This window comes from Ursus arctos, unplaced genomic scaffold, assembly GCF_023065955.2.
Source record: "Ursus arctos isolate Adak ecotype North America unplaced genomic scaffold, UrsArc2.0 scaffold_5, whole genome shotgun sequence".
Taxonomy (NCBI): Eukaryota; Metazoa; Chordata; class Mammalia; order Carnivora; family Ursidae; genus Ursus; species Ursus arctos.
This window is the reverse complement of record NW_026623067.1, coordinates 29,105,125-29,126,515: the sequence shown is the minus strand read 5'-3', so window position 1 is coordinate 29,126,515 and position 21,391 is coordinate 29,105,125. Positions and strand designations below refer to the sequence as shown.

At 36.3% G+C, this 21,391-nt stretch overlaps 1 protein-coding gene across 1 annotated transcript in view; it reads right to left on the bottom strand.

Moving 5' to 3' along the window:
- Window positions 1-893: 893 nt before the first annotated feature.
- Window positions 894-21,391, bottom strand: part of CHSY3 (chondroitin sulfate synthase 3) — a 271,716-nt gene continuing 251,218 nt past the window's right edge. The window contains exon 3 of the mRNA XM_026507889.4: window positions 894-3,300. Within this exon, the coding sequence (XP_026363674.2) occupies window positions 1,738-3,300 (1,563 nt within the window). The 3' untranslated portion in view covers window positions 894-1,737. The remainder of the gene's footprint in view (window positions 3,301-21,391) is intronic.

The following is a 21,391-nucleotide window of genomic DNA, read 5'->3' as shown; positions in this document are numbered from 1 at the left end:
AGCAGCCCCTGATTTCTTTTCTTCATTAACGAAATCATTAATAATTATTAGTTTGCAGTAGCTCTTCCCAAATGACTACCTTTATTGCATGTTAATATATTTACTGTTCAGGGAAAAAAAAATGTTAAAAGAGGTAAGCCACACAATGTAGGAAAATAAGCTATTAAAGCAAAGGTTTATGAAGGCCAAGAAAATACTAGGGCAGAGATCAATTCTGAATTGTTGGCCCTGTCGAGATTTTTAACGTCTAAAAGTGCCATCAATCCCTTTCTAATGAGTCTGACATTATTAAGATTATATGTTATAGTCAAGGAGAGTGCCATCACGTCTGTCACAACATTAAGCAATGTTTTGGGTTTTTTTTTTTTTTTTTTTTTTTTGAGTCTCCGCAAATGTCCTCACTAAAAGAGACTGTTACCCTGTATAAAGCCCATCACTAAGGCAAATGCCGTATGGCTTCCTGGCAATCAGTTCCGAATAATGGCAGCGATTTACAACAACAGCTTTCAAATCAGCTTTGAAGCAAACTCTAGTCCTATTGTGTGAAAAAAGAAAATCAAAGTACAGAACAGTATGTACAATCTGCTACATTTTGTGAAAACCCAAATTAACCCAAATTAAAGGCAGTTTTTGACCTGTTCTTCCTTCAGTTTGATCACAAAGCTAAAGAGATTGAGGAAGAAGGCTTCTCCTGGAATGTAAATCATTGAATAAAGAAACCACTCATTTTAATCAGTTGTGAAGGCCAGGATTTAAAGCATAATAATACAAACAGTATGCCCATAATCCCTTATTAACTTTTCCAGTCTATGTAGCAAGCACATTTTTGTGAGTATGACCGCTAAGAAATACACCAGGTATGACTGAAAGGAAACAACACAACCTCTTCAGGGTTTCTGGAAAAGATTACTGTTATACCTGTGTTTTATTATAAATAACCAGGTTCTGTCATATTTTATCTTCTTGCCAGCAAATGAAGGACATCGTTTCATAAAGCTTCTAAAATGTACATGAATATTTAATTAAATCATATTTCCTTGAGAAAATAAAGTTCATTCGCATTTATAGCAGACAGTTGTGAGGAGCACATAATTGTCAGAAGACCAGGGTAGCCAGTACCGGTTGCTTGTGGAACAAAACTCCTCAATTTTTAAAACTTTTTTTAAAAAATAAACATACAATCATAAGTGTTCATTTACTTTAAAAATTCTAAAGATGAAGAAAATTATTGTCTATATATTTAAGTCCTTGTATAAATTACAAAACTCAAGTTTATGTTACAGAGTCCCTTCCCCATAGGAAGCATAAAGCACTTTTGTGGTACCTTTCACCAGTAAATATTTGTATCACATTGAATTTAACAAACAAAATAAAAGTCGATATTGCATCTTTAAGCCTCAAGAGAACATTCTTCTAAGCTGTCTCTCATGATGAATGAGCTTCAAAAGTCATTTGATTGCCACGATTTAACTCAATCTCAAATAAAGATATATAAAAGTAATACATAATTGACTTCAGTAGAAATCTGAAATATCAGTGAACTGCAGACTCTTCTTGCTTGAGGTCAACAAACACCCTTTGGAAGACAACCAAGAGTAGTTTAAGACCAGGATAACAAAATAAAATTATAACAATAATAATTATAATAATAAAAATAACAATAATAAAATAAAAATAACAACAACCAACAATGAGGTAAACTCCCCTTTAAAAAGGCAATATGTGTTGCCTGGACTGTCAGGAGAGAGTTCGATTGTACCTGACACCCAAATGTTTTTCCAACCAGAGTTCAGCCAGTTGCATGGTTGAGGCAAAAGTACTTGCCTTGGACCCTAAACACATCTTATACTGCTTAGGATCCAAGTTAGGGTCACAATGAACTGGATGGAAAATATGCACCACTCCCACTTCTTGGCTTCTGAAAGGCCTTAAGCCAGACAGAATGACTTTATTGTAGAGATCTACATCCTCTAGTCCCCAGCCTTGTATTGAGGTATCAAATCCACCGGTACCCAGAAGATCACTTTTATAAATACAGGTAATTCCATATCCATAGTCTCTCCAAAATCCAGTCTTCTTTGAGAAGACAAAGTCATCATCAGTGGGAGGATTTCCCCCATTGGTTACCTTTGGGTCATACTGGCTAAAGATGATGGGGTAGTACACCTGTTGTCCCTGAATTGTATTGTCTCTACACCGTTGGAGAAAGTCTCCTCTGAAGATCAAGTCAACATCACAAAATAGCAGCAAAGTATCATTGTCAAATTGGGAAGAAGCCATTTCAAGACCAAGACCTCTGGAAAACTCTCCCTTCATGGGGATCAAGGTAATTTCTGCTTTAGGGTAGTTGTTCTGATAGTCTCGTATCAGCTCAATATGCTTGTTGGAATCTTGGCCAGAATCCCTACTGAAAAGGGTGATGACCAGCTTTACATTCTGCTTTGGAATAAGACAAGTTTTTTCGAAGTTGTCCATGAACCTCAAGAAAATGTCGTACCTTCCAATGAGAGGAACAAGAATGTGTATTTTCTTTTCATTGTGCCCTCCCATTTCTTTGGCACCTTGAAAAGAAGATAGTATCTTTAAAGAATTAGATATAAAGGAGAATGACTGTGTCTCACTGTTAATACTCTCCACGAGATTGTTGACGTCTAGCTCTTCAGTTTCTCTGAAGAAAGGCTTGCTGAACGACTGCTGAAGATAAGCATGACGTCTCACTGGCACAGTTAGTTTCCTCCCCTTGTGTCTTTTATATAAGAGGAGCAAATCCAAAATGTACTCCACCCCATGCATGGGATCAACCCTGCGGTAGCCGTACTGAATTTCCTTGAAGTCAATGAGCCGTCCCCTACTCTTGGCATTTTCATTGATCATCTCCATCACCTGTAGGACGGTGTCATCCAGGGCTGTTCTTAGGATGCTGTTGATGTTCTGTCGAGGAGGCTGGTTCTCAGATGCTGAGTAAAGGAGTTTCCCCGTCAGGAACTCCCATTCTATCACTTCATCTCTCTCCCGAGGCTGGAAGTGGTTGAAAGAAGGCATCACGCCCAACTGTTGGTCCTCTTTACTCACTTCACTGTTACTGAGCTTGCTCATCAAAGCACTCTCCCGGTGCAGCTGGATGGTGCGGTAGCGAAGTTCAGAAATTTTGCGGCTGAGCATATAATTATGAAGCCTGTATTGGTAGGCAGGCCTTTTGTTGGGGTGAAGTGTTATGGCTGCATGGATTTTGCTATTGTGAAGGTCTTGGATATAACCCTTCCGATTATGTTCATAATTTTCATGGAATAGTTGTTGCATCTGAAAAGTAAGAGGAATCAAGATGTTAGAATAAATTTAAAAAGAAAGAAAGCAATAAATGAAAACATTTAAATTAAAATATTTAATAGAAATTAGTTACGTGGTATTTCCTAACAAAAGTGACTTGTAAAATTTATATTTAAATGAAATTAAAATCCTTTTATTTTTTTAAAGATTTTTGTTTATTTATTATTAGAGAGAGAGAGAGAGAGCAAGCGAGCACGAGCAGGCAGAGTGGCAGGCAGAGGGAGAGAGAGAAGCAGGCTCCCCACTAAGCAGAGAGCCCAATGTGGGGCTGGATCCCAGGACCCCGGGATCATGACCTGAGCTGAAGGCAGACTCTTAACCAACTGGGCCACCAGGCACCCCTGAAAATAGTTATAAAATGTCAGTTTCATATGTTCAAATACTGCAAATTAACCTCCTATTATATTCAAACACTGCACACTAACCTCCAGCTATGTATTTTGAAGTAAAGAATCTTTGCCCCTCTATTCCTTTTGAAACCAATCCAAAATATCAAAGAAAATAAGAATTGAATATATCCAACACCCCATAAGGGATCATTGTGAGGGAGAGGTAGGGTGGATGGAGCATGGGTTTCCCAAAATAGAGGGAGGGTTCACCCTGAGGAGTAAACCCCATGCCCTGTTGCTTGGAATGGCAATACCAGACCCAGAGAAGATGTAAGTTTTATTGAGCATTCTGATATACCATCTTTACAGAGTAAGTTCTTGTTAAGGTAAGGTGTAACAGGAATTATACTGATCTACACTACTGATCTAAAGGATCATATCCAAAATTAGACATGCTTGACTTCCTTATGAGCCAGAAAGTCTGGCTACTAGTCTAGAACAAGTTCACTATTTCAGGTAGAAACAAAATGAGGAAAAATGTAAAGTTATGAGATCGCACTTCAAATTGCCAGCTGACTCTTCCTTCTCTGTCAACAAGAGAAGTATCAATGGAGAAGGTAAAGGAGGAGGAGGAAGAAAAGAAGGAGAACTACCAGCAGCAGTAGCAACATGAGACAACATGGGTATATTGATGAATAAGGAGGAAAAGAATATTGCAAGTTTAAGATATATATCTAAAGCAATAAAAATGACAGACAAATCAAATAAAGAAAATACAATCTCCATAAAATAAGAACTCAAGGAATAGACACATGAGCTTAAAGAGAAATGAAACCAAAGATGGTCACATTACAAGAATCAAGAAATAAGACTCGTGGAAAACACAGGAGGAAGAGACTTGAGACGATTTAGCAAAATAATGGAAACATAAAAGAGGTGAAAAGTTTGGAGATATAGAGGTGCCTGGGTGGCTCAGTCAGTTAAGCATCTGAATCTTGATTTCAGGGTTGTGAGATTAAGCCCTGTGTTGGGCTCTGCACTCGGTGGGGAGTCTGCTTGAGATTCTCTCTCTCCCTCTCCCTCTGCTCCTCTTCCCTGTGTTCTCGAACAAATAAATCTTTAAAAAAAAGTTTGCAAATACAAATCTGTGTGTGTATATATATATACACATATACCAATACATATGTTACATATACATATATTCATATGCATTCAAAAGATTGAATATATATTCAATACACATGGACATATATTAAAGAAGGTAAGATTACTACATAAAATATATCTGAGGGACGTATTTCCCTTATAATAAAGGCAGATATATATCTATGAGCAATGAGGCCAAGAGAAAAAAGAGCAAAATAAATAAACAAAACCCACTTTGGCTGTAAGTAGGAAAAGAACGAAACCTGTCACAACATTTTCCATAGCAACATCAGCAACATCAATGCTGAAAAACAGTAGAATACAGCCTAGGAAGACCCCAAGGAAGAAAATCAAAGACTAATTATTTTATACTCAATGAAGCTAGAGCCTACGTTTATTCCAACCAAGCTAGGCCTCAAGTTTTATTGTAAAAAATAACTAGTTTCTAACAAGTAAGAACTTATGGCAGAATAGTGGTGATAAATTCTCTGCCACTCCTCCCATCAAGAGATGGGGTCTATGCCCCTTTCTCTTGAATCTGAGTGATTCCATCACTACTTTAACTAAGAGCCACAGTAGAAATGATACTGAGCCTGTTTCCAGATTGGCAGCTTCCACTTCTTATCTTTGGAACACCTGCTCTACAGAAGCCAGCTGGGAAGTAGCAAGTCTGAATTGTTTCATTGTTTTGGGCCAGGATCTTCAGGAAAATGTGGTATAGCACAACCTTGTTCCAACCCCAGACTCAGTGAAGAAGTTGTCAGTATCTCTCTTTACGACACTAAATTCCTTTTTATTTCTTTTTTTTTTTTTTTTTTTTTTTTAAATATTTTATTTATTTATTCGACAGAGATAGAGACAGCCAGCGAGAGAGGGAACACAAGCAGGGGGAGTGGGAGAGGAAGAAGCAGGCTCATAGTGGAGGAGCCTGATGTGGGGCTCGATCCCATAACGTCGGGATCACGCCCTGAGCCGAAGGCAGACGCTTAACCGCTGTGCCACCCAGGCGCCCCTAAATTCCTTTTTATTTCTAATTTGCTAAGAGTTTTATCATGAATGACATTTCAAGTTGATCAAAAGTGTTTTTTTTTTTCCCTGCATCCATTGATAAGATTATGTGATACCTTTTTTTTCTGTTATGGTAAATTACTAATTGACTTTCCAATATTAAACAACCATTGTATTCCCTGACTAAACCCAGCATGATCCTGATATTTTGTCCTCTTTATATATGGCTGGATTATATTTGCAAATATTTGTTTAAAATATACCATGAAAAAACAATTCTTCTCAATTTGTTGTACAGTTTCAATGCAATTCAATACAAATCCCACCCTTTGTTAAAAAGAATATGTGGTTTTTGATATTAACAAGCCGATTCTAAAATTTATATAGAAATGAAAAGTCAAGGATATTCAAGACAATGTTAAAAAAAGATACACCACAGATTTAAAAAGTTATCGAAATTTAGACAGTATAATATTGATACAAGGATAAACAAATAAAAAAAAAGGACCAAAATAATCTATAAATAAACCCACACATGACTTATGACATCACTCGATTCACGACAAATAAGACATTGGGGAGTGGAGAAAGGGTGGGACTTTTTCATCAATAAAATACTGTAAAGTCAGTTGGATAATCATGTGGAAAAAAGTAAAAACTGACCCCCTACCTCCACCCCCCACCAAATCTATCCCAGATGGATTGTTGATATAAATATAAAAGGTAAAAATAAAATAAAATAAAATAAAATAAAATAAAATAAGCTTTCTAAAAGTTAACATAGGAAAATATCTGCATGACTTTTGGTTAGGTACAGAATTCTTAAATATGACACAAGATACCAACCATAAAAACAGACTGATGAAATGGACATTAAAATTAATAACTGTTCTTCAAAATCACCATTAAAAGATTGTAAAAGGTAAACTACAGAGTGGGAGAAGATATTTTTACCAGATCTTACCAAAAAGGACTGATACCCATAATATGTAATGAATCTATACAAATTAGTGAGGAAAAAGGACAATCCTAGCTGAAAATGGGGGAAAAAAACAAAACAAAACCTGAATACGCTTCACAAAAGAGAATATGCAAATACCCAATAAACATACAAAAACTTTCTGTAGGTCATTCATCATCAGGGTAATGCAATTTAAAGTCATAATGAGATAACATTACAGACCTACAAGAATGCTAAAACTAAACAGACTGATAATACATTGCCAGGATTTGGAACTCTCACACATGGGGGATGAGGATGTAACTTGGTTCAAGCACTGTGGAAAATTTATCAACTAAAATGACCATACACATTCCCTATGACTCAGTATTTCTACTCTTAGATGTATACCCAATATAAATATATCCATACACACACCTAAATATATATATGAGTTTTCATAGCAGCATTATTCAAAATACACCCAACCGAAAGCAACCTGAATGTGTATCAAGAGTAGCATAGATAAATGTCATATATTCATATAATGACGAATAATACATCAGTTAAAATAAATGAACTATTACAACAATGTAGAGAAATCTCACAATGAAACAAGACTTATACAAAAGAATAAGTTTTGTTTGATTCTATTTACATGGAATTCAGAAACAGGTAAAGCTAACCTATGCTATGAGCTGTTAGAATAATAATAAACATTCAAGAAAGTGGGTGGGGAGCTCTTGAATGCTGCTCATGTTCTATTTGTTGATGTAGGTCATGGTGACATGTATGTATTCGATTTATGAACATTTACTGAACTGTTACTTAAGATATGTTTGTCTATTATACTCCAATGAATAGGAGATTTTATTTTGGAATTGTGATAAATGTGTGTAGAGTTAGGTAGGTTTTTCTGATATGTATGCACATAAACATGTGTGGTTATGTGGGTGGAGGGGTAAGAGGACAGGGGGAGAGAGAGACACACAGAGAGAGACAGAGATGGAGGGAGACAAGTCACAGAAGTTTTCCTAGAGAAGATGGCCTAAAAGGAGTAAGACCAATAGCACAGCAGATTATTTATCTCCAGTATTTCAATTGAGATACTCAGATTTTCAAATCACTATCAGAAGAATGTCACAAATATTTAGAGAAGGACTTTGGACTGGATTCAAAACACAGTAGTTCAATTGTATCCCGTATTTTTTTCTCAAAACACATGTTAATTTTTTTTTTAAGATTTTATTTATTTATCTGACAGAGAGAGAGAGAGAGAGAGAAGCAGCAGAGGGAGAAGCAGACTCCCCGCTAAGCAGGGAGCCCGATGCGGGGCTTGATCCCAGGACCCCAGGATCATGACTTGAACCGAAGGCAGATGCTTAAGTGACTGAGCCACCCAGGCATCCCCACATGCTAATTTTTATTTAAAATTCTGTTTAATGATTAATAAAATTAAATCCATAATATGCTGTGGGCTGTTATATCTCCATTTTTGTGATATTATTATTTTTTACTGAAATTGCTTTCAATATTTTAGTTTGTATAATTTTCCATAGATTATTTCTTTTTATGCAAGAAGGTAAAAAAAATAGATGTCTGATCACATATGAACTACTAATTATACCACCTGCAAAAGGTATTGGCTATATGTAACTATTCTTTCTTTCTTTTTTTCTTTCTTTCTTTCTTTCTTTCTTTCTTTTTTCTTTTTTTAAGATTTTATTTATTTGTTAGAGAGAGAGAGAGAGTGAGAGACAGAGAGCATGAGCAGGGGGGAGAAGGAGAAGCAGGCTCCTCGCAGAGCTGGGAGCCAAACATGCAGCTCCATTCCAGGACTCCAGGATCATGACCTGAGCCGAAGGCAGTCACCCCACCACTGAGCCACCCACGCGCCCCTACTTTGTTGTTTTCAAAGATAGAGGAAAATGCTTGTTATGTTTTAAAAACACTTGCTTAAATGTTGCCCTTAGTTCCATAGCTTCTGTTTTTGGGGCGGGGGGGGGGGGGTCAGAGGGGGAGGGCAGAGGCTAGTTTTTTGTGTGGTCTTTTTTTCTTACAGAAACTCTGTGTTAATGTGGACTGTGTTCCTTTTTTTAGAAAACATACTTATTCCTGGAAAAATTACTTTTCACTGGACAAGCTCTTCACCATAGATTTATTTTGGCAGAGATGTTTGTCAGAGTTCTAGGCTTGCTGATTTCAATGAAGAAAGGGCTTTGGTCCTGTCTGCTGCCTCAGGTTAAACCTGCTTCATGAAAAGATAGCTTAACTACTTAATTCTGAGTTCTGCAGCTCTGCCTCTTCTTTTCTGAAACAAAACATTTCCATCAGAGGTTTATTTAGCCCTCCCAGATGACCTCAGCTCCTGCACCCATACTGTATACACACAATAGGTTTCAGACCCTACACTGTCAGGCTGTGTATTCCTGGTTACTTCTGAGATCTGCTGTCCTTTGGGCCCTTTTGCCCTGACCTTGCTCTGCTTGGCCTTTTGTCCCCACTTGCTTCCAGATGACCCTGCTCAACCTCATCAGCTTTTGGAAAACATACACATATTTTGGTGACTATGTATTATTCCGGTCTCTTTGTTTTTAAAGATGGAGTTAGCTGTGTATTGTTTTTAGCATTCTCTGTGTCTTTTAAAAGTAGTCTTATTGAGGTATAACTTACATTCTACAAAACTCTCCCCTGTAAATATACAGTTTAGTAATATTTAGATTTATACAGTGGTACAACAATTAACATCTAGTTTTCAGAACTCTGTATCTCCCCAAAAGTTACTTTGTGCCTGTATGCAGTAAACCGCTTACCGTGTCTTTGAAGATTTAATTGCTGAAATGGAAGTCCTTTACTGACATAGCTATGATAATTCCAAAAATTATCTATGTTTGGTTTTCATTACTAATAAATCTAAGGGGGAAATGGAAGTTTAACATAGAAGACTAATAATAATAATGTACCACTATTTCTTGGCCTCTGTTCTGCTCTATGATTTTTGTAATAGATTTTTCTATAGCTTCTCAGGTAATTTTCTTATCATGGAGTGAGATTTGGGTTGAAAACAGTTGAAACCCTGGGGTCTGTCAGGACACACTGATGTTAATTCCTGCCGTGATTTTGTTGGTGTGAAATGATTTTCCCCTTCCAGGGTAAATCTCTGGAAGTGGCATGAAATCAATTGAAAGTTCTGTAAAGAAGGAGGCCACCTTTATCAGAGGTCCTGAATTATTTCAAACAAGCTAACAATATTTTAAAAGTAAATTTTACACTTTTTCCTTAAAACAATTTTGCTACATTCAAATTTGGTGTGACGAGTAACAAAAACTGGCTACTTATTATAGTCATAGTTGTAATGTCTTATATATCACTTGACCCTTGGGATTAAGTCACTTAACCCTTGTGAACCCCAGTTTCCTGAAATTTCCACAATAATTTATCTTTCTTAGAGTAGAATGTTGAGCTCTCTTGTTAGGAGAAGATGCTTCAATGGCATATTTGATACATTAAAGCACTGGAGTGCATGTAGCCAAATTGTAACTGTTTCCAAGCATTTCCAGAGATAAGCAAAGATGAAGCAAGCCAAGGAAAGGGTGCCATTCTCCTTCTCTGAAAACTCCTAGCTAAAAAGAACAGCCTCAGGAGGAGACTGGCAAATCCTCGAACTGTTACTTATACACAGTTACCATTTACTGAGTGTTTTCTATGTGCCAGACACAACGTTAAGCATTGTATATATATTTTTCATATAGCGCAACATTTTAATATACATTGTGGTAGTTGACATTTTCCCTTTTATAGATAAAGAGACTGAGATTGAGACAGATTGGTTAGGAAATGGCTTAGAAATGGTGAAACCAGTATGCAAATCCAGATCTGGCTGACTTCATAGCCAGGCTCTTAAACATTTTCACATTTATGTTGTATAGCTTGGACCTCCCTACATTTAAAAATAGGAAATTTGGATATGTTCTATGCTTCTTCATGGAAAACATGAAATAATTCAAGACGTTTTCATCAGAACTGTACTTCCTAGAATGTGTATGAATACACTGTTTTCAAGGATTTCCCCATTACTCTATTTGTAATATTAAATTTATCAAATTGTACATTATTAATCAACTTTCTGACCCTCCCCCCATGCTCTCTCTTTCATTCTCTCTCTCAAAAAAAAAAAAAAAAAAAAAAGAAAAGAAAAGAAAGAAAACAGCAAAGTAGAAATAAAATATCTCAAAGATGTGATGGGGAGATGAAATGTCAGTTCATAGAACTAAGAAATAAAGAAAGCACAACAAATAAACTATCACAGACATGAAAACAAAATCAGAAGGAAAGGAAAAGAAAAGACATCATGGAAAGCTCAGTAAGGGATAGAAAAGATGGAAAGTAGGAAAGCTTAGGGGAACCTGGCTGGTTCAGTCAGTAGAGCGTGCAACTCTTGATCTCAGGGTTGTGAGTTCTAACCCCACAATGGGTGTAAAGATCGCTTAAAAAAATAAAATCTCTCTCTCAAAAAAAAAGTAGGAAAGCTTTAAAAAGTGGAATAGAGGGGCATCTTGGCAGCTGTCAGTTAAGTGTCCGACTCTTGATTTCGGCTCAGGTCATGATCTCAGGGTTGTGGGACTGAGCTCCGTGTGGTGCTCTGTGCTCAGCAGGGGGTCTGCCTGAGATATTCTCTCTCTCTCTCTCTCTCTCCCTCTGCCCCTCCCCCAGTTTGCACTCTCTCTCTCTCCTTCTCCCAAATGAATAAATATTTTTTAAAAAGTGGAATAGAAATAAAGAGTTACAAAGGATTAGAGAAATTGAAGTACTTAGAAGAGTACCTACTATATAGTAACTATTATTAATAGGGGTCATAATAATAGGTATTATTATTATTACTGTACTTATTTTTACTAGTATTAGTATTTAATAAGTGAGCAATTGATGATGGCCTTAAATTTTCCTTAAAAAATAATTCAACTATGTTCAGTGTCGCCATCATATGACCTCAGATTATCATCTAAAAGCTAAAAAGCTGAACTGTCTTCATGAGGTCTCTGTTGAAACAATGGAGAAATTAGAGGCCATGCCATTACTGGAAAACTGCTCATGAACATCTTTCATGTTCTCTATTGAGAAAATAGTTGCATTAATCTTTCTCTATTAAGGAGAAAATTTCCTTATTTTATTTGTGTAAAGAAGCTATTTCAGGGGCGCCTGGATGGCACAGCGGTTAAGCGTCTGCCTTCAGCTCAGGGCGTGATCCTGGCGTTATGGGATCAAGCCCCACATCAGGCTCCTCTGCTATGAGCCTGCTTCTTCCTCTCCCACTCCTCCTGCTTGTGTTCCCTCTCTCGCTGGCTGTCTCTATCTCTGTCAAATAAATAAATAAAATCTTTAAAAAAAAAAAAAAAAAGAAGCTATTTCAATTTAGTGCAAGTTCTTTTGTTTTCCTTACACCACTCCATTTATTGTTAAAAGAAAGAATCTTCTAACTTAGAAAATTCTCTTTGACTCTCTTCCTATATAGGAGATTAAGGAGGATTTGTAGAAAAAAGACATTCCTGTTCTAGGAAGTATAGACTCTGCAAATTAGAATAATTTATGAATGTGAACAAGAAATAATAAATCATTAAAGTGGTGTAAAATATAATGGCAAATGTGTACCTAAGGGTTGGGTAATTTGCTTTGCAAATATTTAAACTCATTTTATTCTCTATGATTTAGTTATGCAATACTACATAACCAAACAGGGAGTCTTATTACCCTTAAAGCAAATCCCTAATGATCTTTCTTTTATTCTATAAAACCAGTAAATATGAAGGTATAGGCAAAATAGTGAATTTTCAAATCAATTTCAAATTCAACTTGAATTTGAAAAATTCAAATTATTTTCCCTCAATTATTATCTTCAACTATTAATAGTAAATTTCTTAAAGTATTTCCCACTTCTCTAGTGAAAGTGCTATAATGAAAACTGTACCTGGGCGCCTGGCTGGCTCAGCCTGGTGGAGCACGTGACTCTTGTCTGGGAGTTGTGAGTTGGAGCCCCGCAATCGGTGGAGTGTGGGTTACTTAAAAATAAAATCTTAAAAAATAAAAAAAACTGTACCTAATTCTAAATATTAAAGAGAAGAAATTAGTTTGGGGAAAATATTCATCTATCATTTTATAGTCATAGAGTGAATGAGAAAAATGTTAAAGGGTACCGCTTGAATAAGCTGTTGAATGCAAAGATCTAGTTTAAGTATGATAAGATATGCCCTTCCTCATATCATCTATGTATGTTTGTCGCATAGAATTAAGACCATAAAATAATACTCTTAGTGCTACTAAGATTTATAAAAATGAGAGCACCTTGGAAATAGCCACATCTAATCTATAAACTCTAAAATTTCTATGTCCAACATGTGATAAAATTGCATGGAACTAAATACACGTGTATGTACCTATCCACACATATCCATACACAAAAATAAATACAAGGAAAACTGGGGTAATTAGAATAAGATGAGTGGAATATATCAAAGTCAATATTCTGGTTGTGATGTTTAACTACCCTTTTGCAAGATTTTGCCACGGGGGAAACTGGTTAAGGGGTACACGGGATTTCTTTGCAATACTTTTTAAAAATTTTTTACAGAAGTACACAAATCAATAATTGTCTCAAAATAAAAGGTTTAATTAAAAATCACATGCAGGGATGCCCGGGTGGTGCAGTCAGTTGAATGTCTGACTCTCAGTTTGGGCTTAGGTCAGGATCTTGGGGTCGTGGGATTGAGCCCCTTGACAGCTCTGCGCTCAGTGCAGAATCTGCTTGAGACTTTCTCTGCCCCTCAAATAAATAAACAAATCTTTTTAAAAAAATGACATGCAAAAAATTTAAAATATTTTGTCTCATTTCTTTTTTTAAAGAAATCACCCCCAAAGAATATTTTTTTTAAAGGTTTATTTATTTGACAGAGCACAAGAGCGAGATTGAGAGAGAAAGAGAATGGCAGGCAGAGGGAGGAGCAGGCTCCCCACTGAGCAAGGAGCTAGACGTGGGGCTCAATCCCAGGACCCTGGGATCATGACCTGAGCCAAAGGCAGACACTTCACTGACTGTGCCACTCAGGGATCCCCACTCTAAAGGATACTAAAAGCAGCAAGTATCGGAAACTTGCAGTCCAAAGGATGCAGATGTGATGTTGCCTTTTTTTCCTGGTAATCCTCATGTTCTCCATGAATTTGAATTTAAAAAATGTGAAGTGAGCAGTGCATTTTCCAGCTATTGTCAGTCTCATAGACTTTCTTTATGTTTATTTCATGAATTTCAGTTGCCTGAGGGTATCTGTGTTCTTGGATAGCCTTTTAAAGTAACTTAAAAAACCGTAAAATGTCTTTTCCTTTTGAAATCCTGTCACGTGCTACAATATTGATGAAACTTGAGGACATCATACCAAGTGAAAGAAGGTAGTTACAAAAAGACAGATTGTGTGTGAGTCCACTTAAAGGGTACCTCAAGTAGTCACACTCTTAGAAACAGAAGGTAGAATGGTAGTTTCCAGGGACTGGGGGAGTGGGGAATGGAGAGGTGTTTAATGGGTGCAGAGTTTCAGTTTTGCAAGAAGAAAGGTTCTAGAGATTTGATGTAATAAGACAAGGTGAATATGATTGACCCTACTGAATTGTATACTTAAACATGATTAAAATGGTTAAAAAAAAAATCTGCTTTTCCTTTTATTTCACATGATTCTCACCTTTCCTAAACGGGAACAGAAGTCACAGTGTGGCCAAATAATATACTTGGTTATAAATGGTTTACTCCGGATTAGCTTCATTCATGGGCAAGATCTCTCTCCTGATAGCAAACAGTGATTCCCTTTGGCCATAGGTACACATTTTGCACAATTATAATTCCAGGGAAAGAAAAGCAGACCTTGACACCCACACGAGGGTGGAGAAGTGGTGTAAGAAACCTGAATGCTGTTGACAGCAACGAACACAGCACTGAGCTGTACCTAAGGCCAGATCACTCTCTGCTTTTCCAGATTCCAAGGACAGCAGTTCCTCTTCTGTTTCAGGTAGTTTAGTTTTGCAGTTCAACTTGCAACCTAAAGAATCCTGTCATAAATGATCCGGTAAGTTTGTACCTTTTTAATTTCAGCTCGTACTAATGCTCTGCGTGCTTCGCCTCTGTTTAATTAGCTAGTTGAATCTTCACTGAAATCCTATGGACAGTCTGTACCATTAAAACGGGTATTTCTCTTCCTGTTACATTTCATTTTGTTAGTTATTTTGGTTTAAAAAAAAAAAAACTGTCAGACAACACAGAAAATAGCTTCCAGATACTAACTCTTAGACGTGGTGAAGTTTTCTCAGCAGTATATATTCTCTACAGTTTAAAAATACTTCAGACAACACAGAAAATAACCATGGGATATAGATTCCCCAGCAGGGAAATTCTGAACACATGCTTTCTAAAGCAAATATCAAAGAGGTTTAAAAACAGAAAGAAATCACTAAGGTAATGGAGATGGCAGTTTATAATGGTATCATGGCACGTAACCATTTCTCAGTTTATTATATTTTTTTAAATTTTTATTCATTTTCCTTAAGTAAACTCCATACGGAACGTGGGGCTCAAACTCATGAGCCCAAGATCAGGGGTCACTTGTTCTACTGACTGAGCCAGCCAGGGGTGCCAATCATTTGTTAGTTTAAATAAATCCATATATCTTAATTAAATTACCCTGTTATAAATAATACTACAATCAAAAACACAAAACTAAACTAATGATAATTGAACTTGACTGCTCATCAATTTGCCTGACTTAGCCTGATGTCTCCACTTGAGGCAGGGACCACATACAGTTAAGATAATAGTGGATGGCTGTCGAAACTTAAATGATTCACTTCCCCGTAGATATTTTTAACGTTTTGGTATAAATTGTCACGTAGATGTTTTGTATTCACTCTTTCCTTAAACCTTTTGTTCTACTCACAATTTGTTAGAGAGAAGAGGAAAAGAGGAATTTCAAGGGGTTTTCAAGTTGCCACTTTGCAAAAATGCACACAACGTTCATTCATGTAACATCAACATAAGCTAACTACTCCCTTCACTGGTGATTTAATTGTCACATCATAACTAATACCAGACAATGGGAAGGAAAGAGGTTATCACTTCTGAATTAGGCTTAGAAGACCTTTGTAAAACAAAATGTCATGATAGTAGTTTCCATATAATTTTGAAAGACGTAAGCACAATTAATGAATGTATTGTATCCACTGGAGGAAATATGCTGACTCCGTGATGGCACTGACAATGCATAAAATTATATAAGAAAAGAGAAAAAGATCTGCTTTTCAATTCATGGGTTTTATTTCAGTTATGAAAGCTTTCAAATTCCAAGGAGAGTCCTACTTAACTAAAGGTGCTGAAGTTAAGGTCAAAGATCTTCTTTCTTGTTTTTGCTGTTGATTTTTTATTTCCATTTTTCCAAATTCAAGCACCCAGTCATTTAACCTCATGAAATATTTATCACAACTATTCTAATTCTGCATGAACATCATGCCATCCACTAATGGAGAAGGTAGAAGAAAGGGACAGATGAAAACTGAGGTTGTTAAAATAAAAAAACGAACAGTGACCAGCCCTGAAAACTCCCTGAGCCGACAAACCAGTTAGGCATACAAACAGAATTTAAGTTAGCTTATTGGGCAAGACTAACTTGATCTGGGTCATTTCTTGCTTACGCACCTGTAAATCATAAGCAACACTTGAACTATTTCCCAAGGTTGATATGAGATAACCACTGAGCAATTCCCTATCATTCAAAAAAAAAAAAAAATCTGATATTATAATCAATCATTGAAGAATAAACAGTCATTGCCTTCCCACTATCTAAGATGCATTATAAAAATATACCCCTGAGCCTCTTTCTACATTTTGGTTTGAGTGCTCCCAATTTTCAAACTGTCTTTTTGGTGTATGCACAATAAACTTTCACTAATTTCTACTTCCGGTGATTCACTGGTTTAACTTGTCTTATATCTGAACTTTTACAGGGCAAAGTCACGATATTTTGTTTAAAGGATGACATATACTTCTGTAATTATGGACTTTGGCTACATGACAATTTTTAGTGATAATCATTAATATTCTTATAGCAACCTCCAGGGCAGTGTGGAGTGCTGTTTGTAAGAAGCTAAAACTTGATGACCTTCCAACAAATAGAAGGAGGGCCATTATGCAGTGTTCAATGTTAATTGGGTCATACACAGTTTCTTATGTCAGAAGGTATATGTTCAAATATAGTCTGAAATGAAAATCAGACATTATACTGTTGAGATTTAAGAGTAAAAATGTCATATTCTTTATGTGTAAAATTGACTTCAGCTGTCAGTCCATTCAGAGTACAGTCTTACTGGGGCAACTGGATTAGACAACACCGTGAATGGCCATGTGTACATTAGCTGCTCAAGAAAGCTAGTGGAATCCAATTAATATAAACACTGAAAACATGAAAAAGGTAACACAATAGAATCTCTGACAATACAACAATTTTTTTCAGTGATTTTCCCCAACCAAACCATTCTTGATCCAATCCTCCCCAACCTTCTGGCTGCCTCTCTTACTTGCAGAATAAATGACTCTTTCATTCTATTAAAAATACTCATGGAGTTTCTGAAGTGTGTCAGTTGCTATGGACAGAGCAACAAAAGAAACAGGGTCCCTGCCCTCGTGGAGTTAACTGCCTAATGAGGGAGACAAGCACTAAATATATAGACCCATAAAGAGCTATATAATTTTGACAGGTGCTCACTGAACTAATTATACCATATTGCATTAGCCACTCTACTTGACTGTATATCTTTCTAGATGGCCCGTTTCCAGAGGGTAGTCTGGGCCCAATACTTGGTAAAATATTTATAATTAATTTTTAATAAGTTAACATGTTTGCCCCAAAACAAGTTGGGAACCTAAACAGGGATCACAACATTTACATTTAATTCTCTCATAGAGAATTCTCAGCATTCCATAGTATTTCCTCAGCTTCTAAATGTTTCTTCAAATTAAAAAGTAAAATGTAACATGAGACTAAATATCTATGTAGTAGGAGACTTGGCACATATCTCAAAGCTTTTATATCTTACTTAAATAGTGACTCGCAGTCCAGTATTATCGTATCATGACCGATGGTGGTCATACATCTCTTTACTATTTCCGTAATTGATGCAGTCATCCAAGCAGGGAGAAAGGTCAAGGACACCCATCATCATTTCTGCTTCGTGCCACCGGAATGTGAAATGATTGTAGGAGTCTAAACGGATTCTAAATCATGCTGCGTTCTGTCACGTTAATAATTTCTGCACAAATAAATGAGGTGCTGCTGGGAAACCACAGGAAATGAGAATGCAAGCAGTGTCAGAAGAAGGCTTTTCCACCTGTATGGAGACGAGATAGTCTTCCATTCAAGAAATAGAACAAACTACAGTTTATGTAGGAATTGCTGAAGTGCAAAGGATTGAGGCCTGACTTTCGGGGACATTTCAATCACTTAAAGGAAAGAAAAAAGAAAAAGGAAACTCTCCTGTTGGTTTCTCTGTCATTCTTTCAGCTTATGCTCATGCGTGTCTATTTGGGGCCAACGTCCTGGCTTTGCAATTACAGGCCTGGATCTGAGACCTGCTGTTCCATTCCCTGTGTGACCTAGGACAAGTGACAACTGCTGGGAAAAGAGGAGCTGCTGGACTATCTTCTACATTATATAAAACATGGTTAAAACACCACCTGGCATAGAGTAAGTACTCAATGTGTTGTTTCTATATTATTGCTTAGTGAACTTCAGATGGTGAAATTTCTTGCATTCTAAAGCAGACTACAAAGATATCCCCACTATATCTAATTTGGTAGGTTACTACTGAGCAACTTTTAGTTATATATAGAATTTAAGGATTGTGAGATTATGAATCCTTCGTCTGTAGGAAGGGACTCGTACTTTTAGATCAGTTCCTAGATCATCAGGTAAAATCTAGAAGCCCATCAATGAGTGACCAAGACGGCCTTAACACTCCCTTCAATTCGACTAAACGTTGACAGGTTGACCTCCCTTTTCTTAGAGCATCTACTTTAGAAAACTTGTGATTATACATTCTTCCTCTGCTCCTTTGGGATACAAATCTTCTTGCAACCTCTTGCCAACTTTATTTATTTTTTTAATGATTTTTTATTATATTATGTTAGTCACCATACAGTACATCCCCGGTTTCCGATGTAAAGTTTGATGATTCATTGGTTGCGTATAACACCCAGTGCACCATGCAATACGTGCCCTCCTTACTACCCATCACCATCTTGCCAAGTTTAAAATCCAGGAATGTCTTGGAAACCATTCCCTTGAAAGGTAATCATGAAGAAAGAGGCCCTGCCTCCCAGTCTTTGTGGGAGGGTAGGAGCCCAAGCTCCATAAGCACCCATTAACAGAAGGAGGTATCCTAGTAACACTGACCAACAGCCCTGCTAAAGTCCTCCTGTACTTTTTCATTAGCTCGCGCTAGTGCTTAAAAACTCTCCTGCCTTTTACTTCAGCAGTACGTGAGCTCAATCTCTCTTCCATATTGCACTAGTTTTGAATAAAGTGTTCCTTGTCGGTTTAACTCTGTTCTGTGTAAATTTTCTTTCACTTGGGTCATACACAATACTTGGTGAAGCACTGTTACAGCACTTAGATTCCCTGATCCACTTGCAACCCTGCTCTCACTAGCTTAAAAAAAAAAAAAAAGAAGAAGAAGAGAAGAAAGGCTCAAATTAAGATCCTACTCCTTATGGTGTAATCAAGGAGATAAGTAGTGCTTCCTTCCAGCTGATTTTATTAACATTAAAGTTTTATGATATATTATGATGATCCCTAGAGCTAAACATCCAATTAAAATAACATAAGCATGGCAGGATGTCTATTATAATGTTTTTCTTAGAAGAAAATTCCTAATTATAGTGCTGTAGACTTCTGCATGGGCACAGCACTGCTGTGGGAATGGCTGGGAATCACAGCTCTAATTAGCAGGTAGGTGTTTCCAAGATGGTGCTAACTAGGAATAAGTGAAGCCTAATCTTTTAAAAGTCAAGTTTTCTGGAAATGAAAACACAATGACTTGAGTCATTTTGACCTTGCTAATTTTGCTAATTACAATGACATTTCCTTACTGGAGACTGGGTATAGCTCACCTGTTTCTCATATGTGAAGTTGTTACAAAAGAAAGGGGTGATTTATATTAAAAATTAATAAAATCATTTCATGAGACCCAGTAAATTTCACAGTGCACTCATTAGCTTCAGGAAAAAAGTAAAGGATACTTTGGGTTTCACATCTGCATGGTTATCTTTCAAAATGGGTTAAGAGCAATTTAATTTTTTTTTTCTGCTTGAGAAGGTAAAATAAATTGACTTATTTTTAGTACTAAAAGGGAAAGGTATAATTCCAAGGAGAAAGTGAATGAGAGCTCAGGAATATAACTATGATTAGTATAATCAATGAGTTAAAAAGCTGTATTTATTAAATAAGCAAAAATATACACTCCCAAATCTCACTAGCTTTTGGATTTGTTTTCATGATTATTTCCAACACTGTTGCTCCCAATACTGGGAGGCATTTTAAATTTTTTTATGTATGTTTACAATGTTATTTTTAAAAAACAGATCACTCAAAATTTTCATATGACTATCATGTCTAATTTTTTATGTATTTATATTTTGTAGGGCTAATTTCAGTGGAACATTCATTGTGAAAATAGTTCACAATAGGGGGAAATGACTTGAAATCACAATTTAATATAAGGGTAATAGGACAATTAACTATGTACAAGGAAAAAACAGGTCCTTGGTTCCTTCCCTTCCTCACATCTTATACTGAATACATTACATACATATACATATACATGCATATGTGTAAATGTATGTGTATATATATGTGTATGTATACATATGTGTATTTCAGATGTATTATAGACCCAAATCCTATTAGAACCACCCCTACAAAAGAAAAAAGAAAACTATAAAAGAATGGAAAGAAAATGTAGATAAATATTCATATTTTTCTAAGCATGTGGGGAAGTCCTTTTTAAGCAAAAACAAAAGTATAAACAAAAAATATAAATAAAAAATAGGTTTTAATAGCACATTAAAATATTCCCATAATAAAATTAAAAAGCAAACATGAAATTCAGAAAGTGATTTGTGTAATAATGATGACTTGTCAAGAGTTACTATCCTTAATATATCAATTATCTATCACTGCTTTCCTTTAACCCTCATCATCAATTTCACTCTGTTTTACCTCCTAACTGTCTCTAGAATCTTGATTCTCTTCTTTATATCTTTAGGACAGCTGCTCTGGTCCAAGATACCGAGAACTTGCTCTTTGTTTCTGCAACAGTCACCTGTCTGACTGCGTCTCATCTGGCCACTCTCTAAACAGTTCTGCATGATGCAATACTAGTCAACTTTCCAAAACCTGAATTTGATCACGTGATTCCTCTTTCCCCCAATCAATGACATCATGCTCTTAGAATAAGAATGCTTTTAGAAAAATGCATCCGTATCCAGCTTTCTCTATTATCTCTTGCCCTCTATGCTTCAGCCATACTGGCTTCCTCTCCTTTTAGTGTCTTTGCACAT